Source organism: Acyrthosiphon pisum, chromosome X, assembly GCF_005508785.2.
Source record: "Acyrthosiphon pisum isolate AL4f chromosome X, pea_aphid_22Mar2018_4r6ur, whole genome shotgun sequence".
Taxonomy (NCBI): Eukaryota; Metazoa; Arthropoda; class Insecta; order Hemiptera; family Aphididae; genus Acyrthosiphon; species Acyrthosiphon pisum.
In genome coordinates, this window is record NC_042493.1 from 88,429,203 (window position 1) to 88,444,840 (window position 15,638).

General features: G+C 34.2%; 1 protein-coding gene across 1 annotated transcript; it reads left to right on the top strand.

Annotated features, from left to right (window-relative positions):
- Nucleotides 1-9,878: 9,878 nt before the first annotated feature.
- LOC100569101 (mast cell protease 2-like) lies at nucleotides 9,879-15,405 on the top strand. Its single transcript, XM_029485277.1, has 5 exons — nucleotides 9,879-10,226; nucleotides 10,324-10,434; nucleotides 13,275-13,480; nucleotides 13,545-13,815; nucleotides 15,142-15,405. Exons 1-5 carry the CDS (start codon nucleotides 9,957-9,959, stop codon nucleotides 15,403-15,405), a joined length of 1,122 nt encoding a protein of 373 aa, XP_029341137.1. The 5' UTR covers nucleotides 9,879-9,956.
- The last annotated feature ends 233 nt before the right edge of the window (nucleotides 15,406-15,638 follow it).

Below are 15,638 nucleotides of genomic sequence, written 5' to 3' on the forward strand. Positions count from 1 at the left end.
CAACCTTCACATCCCAAATTACTTCACGTACAGGAACGACCTACCGACTACCCGGGGCTCGCCCCCTCACGGCGGCACGGCCGTCCTTATTCACCGTCGCATTGTCCACCAACCTATGACTCTTAACACAACCATTCAAACCTCTTCAGTCCTTATCAAACTTAACAACCATGAGATACTTGTATCAGCGGTATATAAACCACCTGGCGCCACTCTCTCGACACTTGACTTAGACTTACTTACCCAAAGCGCTGAATGGAAAATATCGAATGAGTTTGTATGAGCGTGCACCCGTATATATACCCGTCGCCGTACCGACAAGTAAACCTGTATGCTGATTGGTGTGTTTACAGTCGGCACGGTTTCTTTTGTAATTTAGCCGGAATTTGTTTTACAAAAGTCAAAGTGGTATCTACGTCATCGGTGTCATCTCTTCTATTCATAGATATCCTTTTCTTGTCTGTACTTAAAATATGTATTTAGAAATCAGCCTTTAAGCGTCGCCTATTTCTGATTGGTCGGGCGTTCATTTTTTGGTCACGGTAGGTCTGTGACTATATTGTAGATGTCAAATGTGGTGGCCCTGAGAAGGGCCGTTTTTGTTAGTTTGCTCCGTTACATGTATTATAAATTTATATCCAACAGGAAGCTGTGAACGTATATAGTAACTATTGCTATGCAAACCGATTTGTTTGTGTTAAGTAATAACAGATTTCCATCAGGCACGTATCCAAGGGGGGGGGGGTCCATGGGGGTCTAACCACGGTATAAGTTATACTGGTTACACAACTCCTATATTAAATCGCTTATATCACATGGACCGTTCAATATGTTTTTCGATAAGGCACAGAACAATGTAATAAGGCTCTCCGTAGAACTTGATTGTGGTGAACCCTAGCGGCCAACTCTTGAATAGGCTATGGTTTAATATGGTTAATGTTTCAAAAATATCCCACGAGGAGCGCTCATTAGTTCTTCATTCTATGATAACAAAATTATGAGAGGATCCATTTATTTTGTAGAGTTGTGCAACCAGTGTATCTTAAACCGTGGGTCTAACCACTATAGAATGGTCGAATATTATTATCTATGGGTCGAATTATATTGCGGTGACCCGACGGCCGACACACTGTCACGTGTAAGGTTCTAATCTACAAAGTATATGTGTTATCATTGTCACTGTGCGGTTGCTGTGGGCAACACTGCACAGCAGCAGTTAGTTAGTTCCCGACGCCGGCGTGGTGAACACCTCACTCTCATATATAATAAATATTTGCTATATACGTTAAATAGTCTTTTATTTATTTACATGGTGCTGTGGCAAACCGAAACGCATTTTATTGTATTTTTTTAGTGTCGTTTAACGTAAATTGAAATAAAAGTGCGTTTTCCGTTTTACATTTGAAGTCTGACATGCTTACGTTGCACGTGGATTTCAAAACGTCATATTCTACAGTTCTACCCTTTTTCAAGTTTGAGGTTAACTGTAACCAACACTCAAGTGAAGCCGTTAAAAACTTCAGTACGTACACTAATAACGTCGTCTTATAAATTGCGCATAGATAATAGATTTCCTATTATCTACGATATTGTGATTAACTGATAAATTACGTATCAATTATCAGTATTGTCATAAATATTAATACAATTCGTTAAATCCGTAATCATGAGTGCTCTAGACTCAATAGAAAGGACAATATTAAAGTCAATTAAGATCGAGGAAATTAGAGAAGAATTAGCATTTCGATTATTACCTAATAAAGGTCAAAAAGAAGAACTTTTTGATATTCTGCTTAGCGACAATGAGCGAGTAATAGCTGACGGAATACAAGTAAACCTTATTGCAGCCAGAAAAAAACGAAACGAAGACGCTCAAAAAATTATTGAATTACAGAATACTATCACCACGATGAGCTTATCCCAAAACAACCAACCGGCCAATGAAAATGCTTCGGAACTCATACTCCGGTTATCACAACCGCAACAAGCAATCGCCGACAACTTAGCATTAAATTCTCAACATCAAGTACAAATATTCTCCACTAACGATACTGCCAAAGCAATCTCTCTATTTTCTGGAAAAAAAATCGAAAATGTCTGTGACTGGATTAAAGAAGTTGAACGCATTTCAGCACACGCACACTGGACTCCATATTCAATTTTCACCAACTTAATATTATTATTCACATTAGTCAACGCCACTTCACGATTAGCAGGATCAGCCTTAAACTGGCACAAAGTATCTGGTAGCTCTTTTGACTAATGGTATACTTGGAAAGAAGGCATTATAGACAGAATCAAAGTTGAGATGTCTCTTTCCGAATTCTTACAATTCCAAGCCAAACGTACACTACGCTCTAATGAATCGATTGCAGATTACATTTACGACAAGGATGCTATTATAGACAAATCTCCATTCCCACTACAACAGTCTGACAGAATTTCTTTAATTTTACAAGGTATAACTAAACACGAATGGGCAATTCCACTGAAAACAGCAATGTGCACTTCTGTCAAGGACCTCTTAGACAAGGCTGTGTAATTGTATGCCATTCGCAAGTGTCATTATGTTAAAGAAAATACTTCTGAAAATACAACTAGTTTTAAATCTCAAGACAACCAAAAATAACATGCTAACTATATTCCTCGTTTCAACCCATCAATTCATAAAGAAGAAGATCAAACGTGTTATAGATGTAAGCAGGTAGGACATGTTAGTTACAATTGTAAAAATCCACTTCAAGAAAAATCAGCTCGCGTTTACAACAAGACAGACACCAAAGATACCACCTACGTCAATAAGAAAAATTTTAATAAAGAAGTAAAGCCTAAAGAGACATCGATAACCAAAACAATAAATTGTATTCAAGAGGACCCTTTCTCAGATGATCTTATTAAAGTATCTCAAATTCCGGCCATAATAAATGGCAACATGACTATCGATGCCTTACCCGACATTGGACCATGTGTTACGTTACTTAGAAAGTGTTTTGTTCCAGAAAACATGACCATATTTCCATGGCAAGATGGATCTTATGCGACACCTGAGGGTAACTGCACACCAAGTGGTTGGATAAGTCTCAGAATACAAGTCGGAAACATCGATTATGTTATGCCAAAAGTAGGTTTATGCGATAAATTACCAATTGCAATGATTCTAGGTCATGATTGGCAAAAAGCAGTTCAGGCAACAATATTACTATCGAACCAAATGGTGTTGTATGTATAACAACACCATCGTCTATTCAAGAATTCGGATGTGTAAAATCCAAAACTGCATTTGTTGGATGTGTTGTACAATCCAGATTCAACAACAGACCACTTGTTACTAAAATATCCGATATAGTGTAAGAATCTGGTAGTTTGTAGGACTACCAAAAACCACCCACGACCAAAGGGGAACACTTTTGTCGTGACCTATGAGCCGCACCGCGTGGTGGCCCGAGGGCCAAGTTGGTGGAACTCATAGGCTTTGCACACGCATCCGCAAATGAATGCGGAAGATTTATATTTTGGGGGAAAAAGGAAATAATTATATTAAATAATAATATGAAGGTTTTGGGTAATCACATGGGTTTATTTTGCATGGTCATAAAGTGTATAAGTAATTAGTTTTGATATAATAACAATGGCAATTTCGGCATAATAATAATAAAAACTATGTTGGCACATAACAGTTATGACAAATGTAATAATAGTATTTTTTTTATACATTTTTCCCGGCCCACAGGAGGCGACACACTATATTGCTCATAATGTGCCCTCACAGGGTTACCGGGAAAATGCATTCACGACCCTCTGAAGTCGGGGTACTACATCTGGGGACGTGGACGGAGAATAATACAATAGGGACCCGCGTCTTGCGACGCCTCACTGGAAGCACGTAGATTATATGGAGGATGGCTCCACATAATCTACAGCCCGCGTGCTTGGAAAGGGGGGACCAGGGGAGAAAAATTATAATATTTTACGGCATTGACGTTGACGTGTGTGATGACGATCTTGACTGGATCAGAGCTTGGTCCATCGCCCGGGCCCTCGTGGGTAACCTTAGCCCATCATACTGCGTGGTCGTACGCGTTCGGAAACGATGACGTGCTGGAGACGTGAACGGCGTCGGACGGTGAAAATATGATGGTCGCAAACAGCTGGCGGAGACGTTTTATTGTCTTTCAAAATGTTGCCGATGTCGCGTGGTTTTGGAACAGTGTCGACCCGGTTGATGAAGAGCCGCGTAGTTAATGTCGATCAGACGTGGAGAGCCGTTGAAGGCGAAAAATTGAGTGAGGTGACGGCGATCCGGCTTGGCCCGCGACGGAACTTTTCGGTGTTGATGCGTGGTGGGGTAGGTCAGTGCCGTGTATTAGAGGGAATTCGTACAATAATCAGGCTTTTTGACAGTTTGCTCCGCCGGTGTCGTGCCGCGGGACCCGACGTAGGCGCTGACGGCATCGGGGGCCGTGAGCAACGACGTGCAGGTACCGATCACTGCGGGTTGTTGCCGTTGTTGGGGTCGGGGGACGGTTATTACATAATACTGCTGTCATTCCTGCATGAACGCGCGATAATCATAACTAGGCTTAGGGACTTCTAGCATTTGCATACTTTTGTTAATTATTGTTAAAAATAGCAGAGTGCGAAATAAATTCATTTCTCTGTGCCATGATGTCAGATCTAAAATTTGAATGTGCATATTTTTGCATATTTGATAGATTTTGCAAGAAAGTACTTATTTTAAAATTAATATGCTTATTTTGCATATTTTGCATATTTTCACAATTTTTTGTGAAAAAAGTAGGTATTTGGGAAAGAATAAAAGTGTAACTTGGCATTTATTAAATTAAATTTCGGATATTTACCCAAATCCATAACATTTTTTGAAAAAAAAGGAATAAAATTATTCAATTCATTAAAAACTGTCGAATATGCGAAAAATAAAATTTTTGACTTAAAATGTACAAAAGGCAAAGCAGTTGTACAGAAGTTAAATGACGTTTTAGACAAAAATCATGGTTATAAAGCTTTATTAAAAATTTCAAAAATTTTGAGTGGCGAAGTTGAAGATATGGAAGGAGGACTTGACAAGTAATGATTTAGTTTATTTTATGTATATGTTCCAATGTCGTCTGTAGATGTCGAAAGAAGTTTTTCGTGTATAAAAATTTACTGTCAAGTAATCGTAGTAGATTCACGTTTGAAAACATTAGGAAATATCTCTTTGTGCCGTGTAATTTTCAAGGTAAAGAAATTAATAAAAAAAATAGGAATTAAAACATTTAATTATTTAAACATTTTTTTGTTCTTACTTTAGGATCGGAAGACACGGACGAACAATAAAATCTAAACCAATTACCTTTTAAAAATTCAATTTATTAAATCATTATAAATTCAAGCAATAATATTCTAATATAGTGATAGATAATATAAATTCTAATAAAACAAATATTTAATTTTACCACATATTTGTTATACTTCATTTTTTTGGACATATCTTCGTGCATATACGGTTTTTTTAGGTGCATATTTTAGAGCATATTTGGTCATTTTTTGGTGCTTATTTGCATGCATGTTTTGGTATTTTTTAGAGCTAGAAGTCCCTAAGCCTAATCATAACAATATAATAATAAGGTATGCTCGTGAATGATAATATGGGTACAGGTATGTCTGTTGCATTTAATAATAATAAGGAAAAAAATGCTGTGATTTTACAATAGATACCACAAAAGTAGATCAACCATTTCTCAATTAAGTCCAAACTCAGAAACTTGAATCTTTAATCAACTCATATGAGGACATTTTTTCAACACCTGAAGCTGAACTTGGAGAATTTCCTGACATTGAGATGGAGATTTCATTGACCAACGATAAGCCTATTAAATGCAAGCCCTATAAAGCAACCGATGCAGACAGAACATTCATGAGAAATCAAGTAGAAAAATGGATATCACAAGGAGTGTGTCGCATGTCAACATCGCCTTATGCGGCACCTGCCTTCGTTGTAGTTCAGCCATTTCATGAGTCAACCCCAAAACGATTGGTTGTCGACTACTCAAGAACTATAAACCCAATTACAGTAAAAGACCCATTTCCAATAGACCAAATGGACTTGATGATCAGTAAAATAGCTGGTAAAAAATTCAAATCACCGGTAGATATCAAACATGTTTTTAACAATTTTAAAATTAAAGAAAATGATATTTTTAAAACTGCTGCAGTGACTCCTGACTACCATATTGAATTTTGTAGAGTTATATTTGGACTTGCTAATGTACCAGTTCTTTTAGCTAGAGCAATTTCTATTGCTTATGGTGCTTTACTTAAATTAGGACTGGCAAAGTATTATGATGATTTAGCAGCAGGACATGATTCATTTGAAGACCACCTGGATTTTCTACAGTTACTTTTTGAAGCCACAAGGAAACACAGTCTCAAATTTACTAACTTTGCTGCACAGGAAATAAAGATTTTAGGCAGAATATTAGACGAGAAAGGAGACAGGCCAGACCCTGAACGTGCTCAAGCAGTCACAAGATACAAAACATTAAGTACTCTTCAGGAACTTAGAAGTTTTTTAGGATTTTCCAACGCATTACGAAGGTATATAAATCACTTTGCATCAATTGCAAGACCCTTAACCAATATGTTGAAAAATAAACCAGTATCAAGTAAGAAATCTTCTAATTACAAAATTCAATTATCAGATGACGAACATCATGCTTTTGTTAAGTTGAAGTCAGCAATTACTTCTAAACCAGTTCTTGCAGCCTTTCGTCAAAACGTTCCAACTACAGTAGAAGCGGATGCAAGCCATGAAGGATTAGGTGCTTGCCTCTCTCAAATACATGATGGATCTACATGTATAATAGAATATGCAAGCAGATCCCTTAAAGATCCAGAAAAACGTTACCATAGCAATGAGCTAGAGGTTACAGCAGTACATTGAGCTATAACTGAAAAATTTCGCCTATATTTGGTCGGTCAAACCTTTAAACTCATAACTGATAATTATTCCACAACATACATAGTCAACAAAGCCAAGCTTAACAGAAAGTTTGCCAGATATGTTGTTGACTTGGCAGCATTCGACTTTGAACCTATCTACAGAGCTGGAAAACTCAACATTATTGCAGACCATACCTCAAGATACCTTCAACCTGTAAACGATGAAAATCAGTGTTGTTTGGTAATCATCAATTCTCAAAATGATAAATTAGTACAAGCCCAACAAGCTGACTCTTTCTGCCAACAAATCAACAAAAAACTCAAGAGGACAAATATCACGGTTCATATTCTACAAATAAAGCGTATGTATAAATATGAAAACAATATCTTAGTTCATGTTAGTATAGAAAATGGTTGTGAAGTAAGTAAAATTGTCATTCCATTTTCTTACCACAACACAGTTTTACAACATTGTCATGACAACACAGGTCATTTTGATATTAAGAAAACTTTATCTAGGATTAAAGCACGCTATTGGTGGAGTTCCATGAGACAAGACTGTTCCTCTATGTTCGTGGTTGTAAGACTTGCCAACAAGACAACGGAAGAACTACATCAGCTTATGGAATGTTAGGTGAGAGACCCATACCTGAAGTTCCTCTTGAAGTCATCTCAGCTGATCACCTTTCACTACCAACTACTAAGGCAGGCAATTGTTATATATTAGCACACATCTGTCACGCAACCAGATTTCTGTTAGCCAGACCAACATGTACTACTGCTACAGATGACTTCATCCATACAATTGAAAACGATATCATAAACCACTACGGACAACCAGTTACATTTATTTCTGATAATGGTTCTTCATTTACAAGTTCTAAGTTTAAACTCTATTTAGAAAAATATGAAATACAACATTCACTATGTCCACCACATACGCCACAAGCCAACGGACTGGTAGAACGTTCTAACGCAACTATGATTTCAGTTTTATCAAAATTTTCATTAGAGCATCCAGATGATTGGGACATTAAGCTACCAAACCTTATCTTAGCTATAAACACATCTCAACAAAGCACCACAAAGTTTTCACCCTTCTTATTATTACATGGTTATGAACCAAAACTTTCACCTATGGATATGGCACTAGGTTCAGTACATTCAGACCTATCAAGAATGGATCAACTAGACTCACTTGCAGAAAGTAGAGGTATAGCAATTGAAAACTTAAAAGACAACCACAAAATAAACAAAAAAAGATTCGATCAACATAGAAGCCAACACAACTTCCAGCCAGGTCAACGAGTATGGTATAACTGGCAGTCTACAAATGACACAAAACTTACACCAAATTTTAAAGGACCATTTGTTATTGTACATCCAGTTGGAAAAGTTTGTTATAAAATTACCAGGGCCGATGCAACAAACAAAAAACATTCTAGAATAGTTCACATACAATCACTTAAACCAGTTCAATACAGACCAAATTTGGATGATCCAGGTGAGATTCAATTTGAAGACGTTGTAACGAATGTCGTCATCGACATCGTACATTACTCCCTACGTTGAGCACGGCTAATATGCTGAGTGTTAGCAATGGCAAGTGTGTATACATTATGTATGAAATATATATATTGCTGACGCGATGTTTAGCTTGCATCATGTTAATATACGACCGGGACACCTGGCGGAAAGTCGTAAGAAGTCGGTCAACAGTCGTGAGTCGTAAGAAGTCGGTCAACAGTCGTGAGTCGTAAGAAGTCGGTCAACAGTCGTAAGAAAACAGTCAACAGTCGTAAGAAAACAGTCAACAGTCAAGAGTCAATAGTCATAATCGATGAAGGAGTCTATGGTCGGCAATCAATAGTCAGAGTGGATGGTCGATAGTGGAACTCGATGGTTGACAACGACCTGAAGAGGACCTACGGAAGACCAGCTCAACCCACATTTGGACATCGGCACTCACGACACACCATGGCCCGATCAGTAACCCTGAGTTATAATTTATAAGTATACTTTCGCTGTTGTAACTTGTAGTAGATAATAACAATACATTAATATTCAATAACATATACATATATATATATATACGCATTGAGTACTTTGCTTCACATAAGGCAACCCTGATCCCTAGTAATAATATCACACACCGAAGTCGAGTCTCCGAGACCTCGTTAATATAAACAAAACGACACCCGCGATAGCGAGAAGTGAAGAGGAGACGTTACAGTTGGTGGAGGCGCTCGTCCCTGGAGTCCCGATTTTTTTTTTTTTTTTGGAAATAATATTTATTTATTTATTTATTTATTTTATTTTTTCTCGAGAAAAAAATTCGATTCTAAGGTACACCCCTTGTGTTGTGATATTATTGTTAGGTGTCATGCGAATCTTATGTGAAGTAATTGGCCTAATTAGTCTTAATGGATGTCAAATTTTATATTAAACGAAATGTTAATAATCAGGTTGCTAAAGTAACAAAATCAAATATTTTATTTTTAAACGAACACTTTAATTCAAAAATAAATGCAACAGATTCAATACACATATTATTACGACAAATCGATATGAATAATTTGGGAGATTTTTTTGAAAATTCGAAATTTGGAAAGATACCTTTATCGGCTAAGGTAGTTACAAAATGTACGCTTTGCACATTATACGAAGTCGAATGTAAAAACAGAAAATTAATATTATAGACCTCACTAAATCAGTTGAAAGTTTTAAATAATAATAGATTGTATTTTGTATTGTATTGTAACTTGTAACTTGGTTTTAACTTATACAGACTTCAATTCTCTTACTTTTACGGTGTTACATTGCTTTGGAATGTTTGAAGTGTTCAATAATTGTACATGTATCTACATTGCAAGGCACTTTAATTTGTTATTTAAATGGATACAAGTTGTTTCTTAGGTGATAGTGTACCTATTGAAAATAACTCGCAATCAATACGTTATAAAATTGAAATTTCAGTTGAATAATACATTAGTAAAATTATCATTTTGGACACTATGCAAAAAGTATTAATTGTATTGCAGTTGATTAAATATATAGTAGCGGAGATGGACATTATAGATCCTAACATTTTGAGTAATGAAAACAAAGAGCTAATATCCCACGGAAAATTATTTGATATCCAGAAATATCCATTCATGGTGTACATTGAATCAACAATATATGCTGAAAATTCCCTCAGTATGTGCACGGGGTCGTTGATTTTACCACTATTTGTGTTAACCGCTGCTCATTGCATACACGGAGCTGATAAATATGATATAGTGGTAATAAATACTTCTAATATTATGCAATAAATATACATTCTTTGTAATTATAACTAGTTATTATAATAGCCCTGTTCTTCTGTTGTTGTCGTTGTAGGTGTTCCGATATATTAATATGCGTAGAGAGTCTATGAGATATGTTAAAAACATATATCCACATGAATCATATGATCAGTATGCAGGAATAAATGATATCAGTTTATTGAGGGTAAGTCTGCACGTACAATCAGAAATATTAAAAAGTCCCAGTTAAATAAGTACCTGGGAAAAATATCTTCAGGATAAGTGATACATCGAATAGTCCATTTGGGCTGTACACGAGTTGAGCCAATTAGGAGAATAGGGATAGCCTCTCCATCACTTGTATTAGAACAGTTGTAACCGGTATCTTGTGTTCCGCTCTACACGCGCATTCATGGCTGACAATTATTTTGGAATACTCGTGCGCTTTATAATGCGATTAAAACTAATATTTTCCATCACATTTTACCCAAGCGTTGGATTAACAGAAAATGCTGGCATGCTTAAAATTATTCATTTTCTCATTATAATATAATATGTATTATGATTTGTCAGGTACTTATAAAATACAAAATTATAGTAAAATATCTCGTAAGATTATTAAAAATTGTTAGATACTTAAATATACAATTTGTAATATTATTATAAGATAATTATAATTCAGCAAGTACCTACTTTATTTTATTTATACAATGCGGAAAAAATGTCGACGACGCACGACGGCGGTGTTATAAAGCAAAATATTATTGCTGCCTCAGCACGTCATACTGCTTTACAGTTTACTTAATATTCTCACCTATATTACATATATATTAAATAATATTACACTGACGAATGTCTACAATATACGACAATACGTACTATGAAATATACTAAACATACATTTTTGGAATATAATTTAAAGTGGAAATAGGTATGTGTTGTAAGACAATAATATCTATGTGGTGCATAATTATTTTGTTCAAATATTTGTACAAATAGGTTAGGTTAACATACATAGATAAATTATTATTTTTCCTTTTCTCCTTCTTGTGGGTTAGCTTTCAAGACCATCTCTGCCAACTTTCTCTATCCTCTGCAACTTCTCTCCATTGTATATTTGGTTCTATTGCCTTAACATATTTTTTGATACGATCCTTCCATCGTAAACGCGGTCTTCCTAATGGTATTTTACCACACAGATTTTCTTTAATTATCACCTTAATAAATGAACCCTCTTTTCTCCAAGTATGCCCGTCCACATTAATCTTATTCTCGTAATTTCCGCAATAATATCTGGTTTTTGAAACAAGTTCTCCAATTCCTCATTGTGGTGTATCCTCTAATCCTCTATTCTTCTGTGTCAGAATCGATACAGAGTCCATAAATTCTTCATAAATGTTCCGTTCAAACACTGCAAGTCTTGTTTCTTTGACACTTTTCTTAGAGTCCAAGTCTTAAAGCCATATAATACTACTGGTCTTCTCAGGTTCATGTACAATTGAATTTTTAATTTTTTTTAACAACTTTTGAGCAAAACATGCTTCTTAGGCCAAAATAACACATATTTCCCATTTGTGTCCATGTGTCTGCCTCCATCTAAAAGTCATTATCTTTTGGTATTATGGATCCTTGGTATTTAAATGTGATATTCTTCTAAACTTATGATGTTCCACTTTAATTAACTCTTCTTGTCGCTATTCTCTACTTCTTCGTCCAAAACATATTCTGTTTTTTTGTCATTGATCTTTTGACCACATCCATCAATTATCTGTTATATTTATTAATTTTTTACAATGCTATTTCAAAGTTTCTAAGTTATTTTCCATTAGAGCTAATTGAAATAGAACTCATTGGCATATACCAGTTATCCTATAGTCGAGTTACCCATTGTAACTCCGTCAATAACATTTAATTCTATGACCTTTTTTTTAACACTAGATTAAAGAGAATAGGGGAAAGAGCGTCTCCTTGTCTTAAACTGGTAGATACTCTTACTGTTTCTGATGCTCAATCAGATATCACATTTTATTTTAGATTCTGAGCGGAGCGATGAAGCTAGTAAGATGGTACTTTGAAGAAGTCATTTTTCGATTTTCTCAATAATTATATTTTAATGCCACAGAAAAAACCACTAACAAATTACGAAAAGCTGTTAAAAATCAAATTTTAATTTTTAACGCTTTGTATATCACCATAGAAACGAATAAAAAATAATAATACTTATTATAATATAAATTCAACTTACAGGATATAATAAATAAAAACAATATCCTGACTGACAAATTGAGTCTCCACTCAGAATCGTTTTTCTTATACAATGATATTATATCATTGAATTACAATTTAATACAATCATTTATACATTGACTCACTTTTTATAAACAAATTACCAACAAATTAAAGTTTAAAATGGCTCTATACAGCTCAAAACGAATCTAACTATTTGAAAATGTTATCAAGCATATAAACTGATAAAATAAATATATGGTGTAAATTTCAAGTATCTACTTATTTTAGTATTTGTCTATAAATTATAACAAACAAATAAAATCGATACTTGATAAATCGAGTGAATATCCAATGTTGTAAAAATAAGATCTTCAAACGTTCATATAAAATTTAGTTTAATTTTCCGGTATACATTTTTAATGATCAAATTATATTGTATTTATTTGTGAAAATGCGCTATAAAGATTTTTATTATATTTTTTTAATTATCATATTATATTATACTTTATATTTTTAAGTCTACATAGCTATTTAATATTTATATATTATTTTTCATTGTCTTGTATTTATATAAACCCCTTGCTATTATTACATTACTTGTTAGATTATGTATCGATATTATGTCATTATATTTTATTTTATGTAATTTTAATTTTTTTTCTGTCTATAAAGAATTATTATTATTATTATTATTATTATGTATTGAACAGTCTCTCTTTTTTTCAAATGTATTCTATAGTTTCCGGGATTCTTAATAGGTTAGTATATAAAATTATAAAATAAATATTATGTAATAATATTCTATTTGGAATTTAGATAGAATATTCGTTCAAGGATGTGAGCCATTATATAAATTTGTCTGGTCATCCAAATGAATTTAGTAATGGAACGAGTTTGAATTGTATAGCTATTGGGTATGGCCAAACTGATAAATCAACGAATTCTGAACGTTTTGGATATATGACTAACTTAAGTATTTCGTATGGCCATAAAAATTGTTTATTTCACATTGTTACAACAACGTAGGTACTAAATACAGGTCAATTACCTTTGGTAAAAATGTACACGATATTCATTTTTAAATAGAGAATTCTCATCAAAAATGATTTTGTGTTCAAAACCAAATATTCGAAATCCATGTCCTGGTGACAGCGGTGGACCATTGATTTGTAATGGATATTTATATGGAATAGCTAACTTCATATACAATGCAAATAATCCAGAAGACACGAAATGTGGAACTCCCCATCTCCAATCTGGATATTTATTTGTTTATTTTTATAGAGATTGGATATCCAATACTATTTTAAATACGGGAAACTTAATTAAACAGTATGATAAATTGTTCAATATTTCAGTAATATTGATTGTTTACAATTTTTTATAAAGAGTATTAAACATTTTATAGTACAGATTTATACAATTTTATCTTAAATCATAATCTGAATGTTAGTAATTTTGTGTGTTTTAAAATAAATGGTGGGTTTGGATCCAAAAGGTTCTATGTAAATATTTTATGAAATTCACATTTTTCGTTATATGGGCTATGAATTTTACCACGCTTTTTTCTAGTTAGTAATGAATCCAATATGTTAAGAATCATAGAAGTTATTCAGTGCATAAAATTTCTATCTATCTTCAAAATAACACTCTTGCAAAACATAGATAGAACTGTATTTAATTTAGAGGGTTCTATCTAAGTCAAAAACTATTTTATTGGGAACAAAAAGTTCTAGGTGTGATTTAGTGTACAATAATAATATTATTGTGAATTTAGAATGCATCGCAGTGGTCGGGCGGTGTTGTAAAAGTTTAATAATGTTATAAATAGACATATAAGTATTTACTATAATAACATGTTCTTTGGGATATTCCATTGTTCAACGTTCGATCGCATTTCGCTATCATATTAAGTTTATATGCATTAAATAATTATAATATTGTAAATAATGTTTATAACAATAATAATATCATTTTTATAATATTACGACGCATTAATCTGACGGTATTCTTAAATAAAATAAATTAAGTATGTACAGGATCAGTATACATTATTTTCTATGCTAGGTTGATATTACTATGTAGAAGAAGTTCTATATGGTAGAATACTTTTATTTAACTGATCCATAAAAAGTGCGTACGCAGACCGGTGTCGCTTTTGAATCAGTCTGCCAAAGATTTTTTCCACGAGGACAGTTTTTGGAGGTTTCCATAAAAAATGCATGGCCACTGTAAACGTAAGTAAAATCTAATATAATTTCTATCTGTACAAAAGTCGCACCTATTACGCATACCACGCCACCGCCTAGTAATCAGGTCAGCTCGCAGTGGTTTCCGTCTGCAGTACACGGCTGCAGTCTAAACGTTAATCTAATTTTAAATCATATCGATTAGATAGTGACATTGACCGTTTATATGCCGTAGCGATACTGGCAAAATACGCACCGTGCATCACGCGCCGTCTAAACTGTGCTTGCAGAAACAATCTATATACAGAGTGTCACAGAAATTATATTTTTATCAACATTTTAACCCCTTCATCACGATGGCTACTAGACGTGATACACCCATCAAATCTGAACAAAAAAATAAATCTTCCTCTTCTCGCTCTGGTGATAATAGTAAGTTGCCCTCGAATACATTTAATGAAAACCTAATGAATTTACTAGTGTGTTTTAAAAAGGAAATGCTAGATTCAAACAAAAATGTTTCTGATTCGCAAACCATCCAGTTTATTGAACTTAAATTTAATTTAAAGCAAGTATCCTCTCTAATCACTGAGCTTAAGGATGAAAACTCTAAACTTGGTAATATATTGGAAATGCTTAAGGGTAAAATAATCACTATGGCATGTTCTACTTCCTCAAATCAATCGTATGAAGTTGTTTCACTAGTTTTACATGAGACATTTGAACGTGATCGTTGCTGGACAAACATGATTGCGTAAGGCATTACAGAATCTATTTCTTCGTAAATCTCTAAGAGTGTTACTCAGGACAAGTAAAAAATCGAGGAAATTCTTGGGTCTCAATTACTTCTTTTTCAAATTGTATTAGACTTGGTAAAACTCGTATTGATGCTACTCGCCCTTTAAAAATAATCTGTGACACGAAGGAGATGGCCTTGTTCCTGTTCAGTAAACAGTGGCGGAACAAGGGGGGGGGGGGGGGGGTAGCTGGG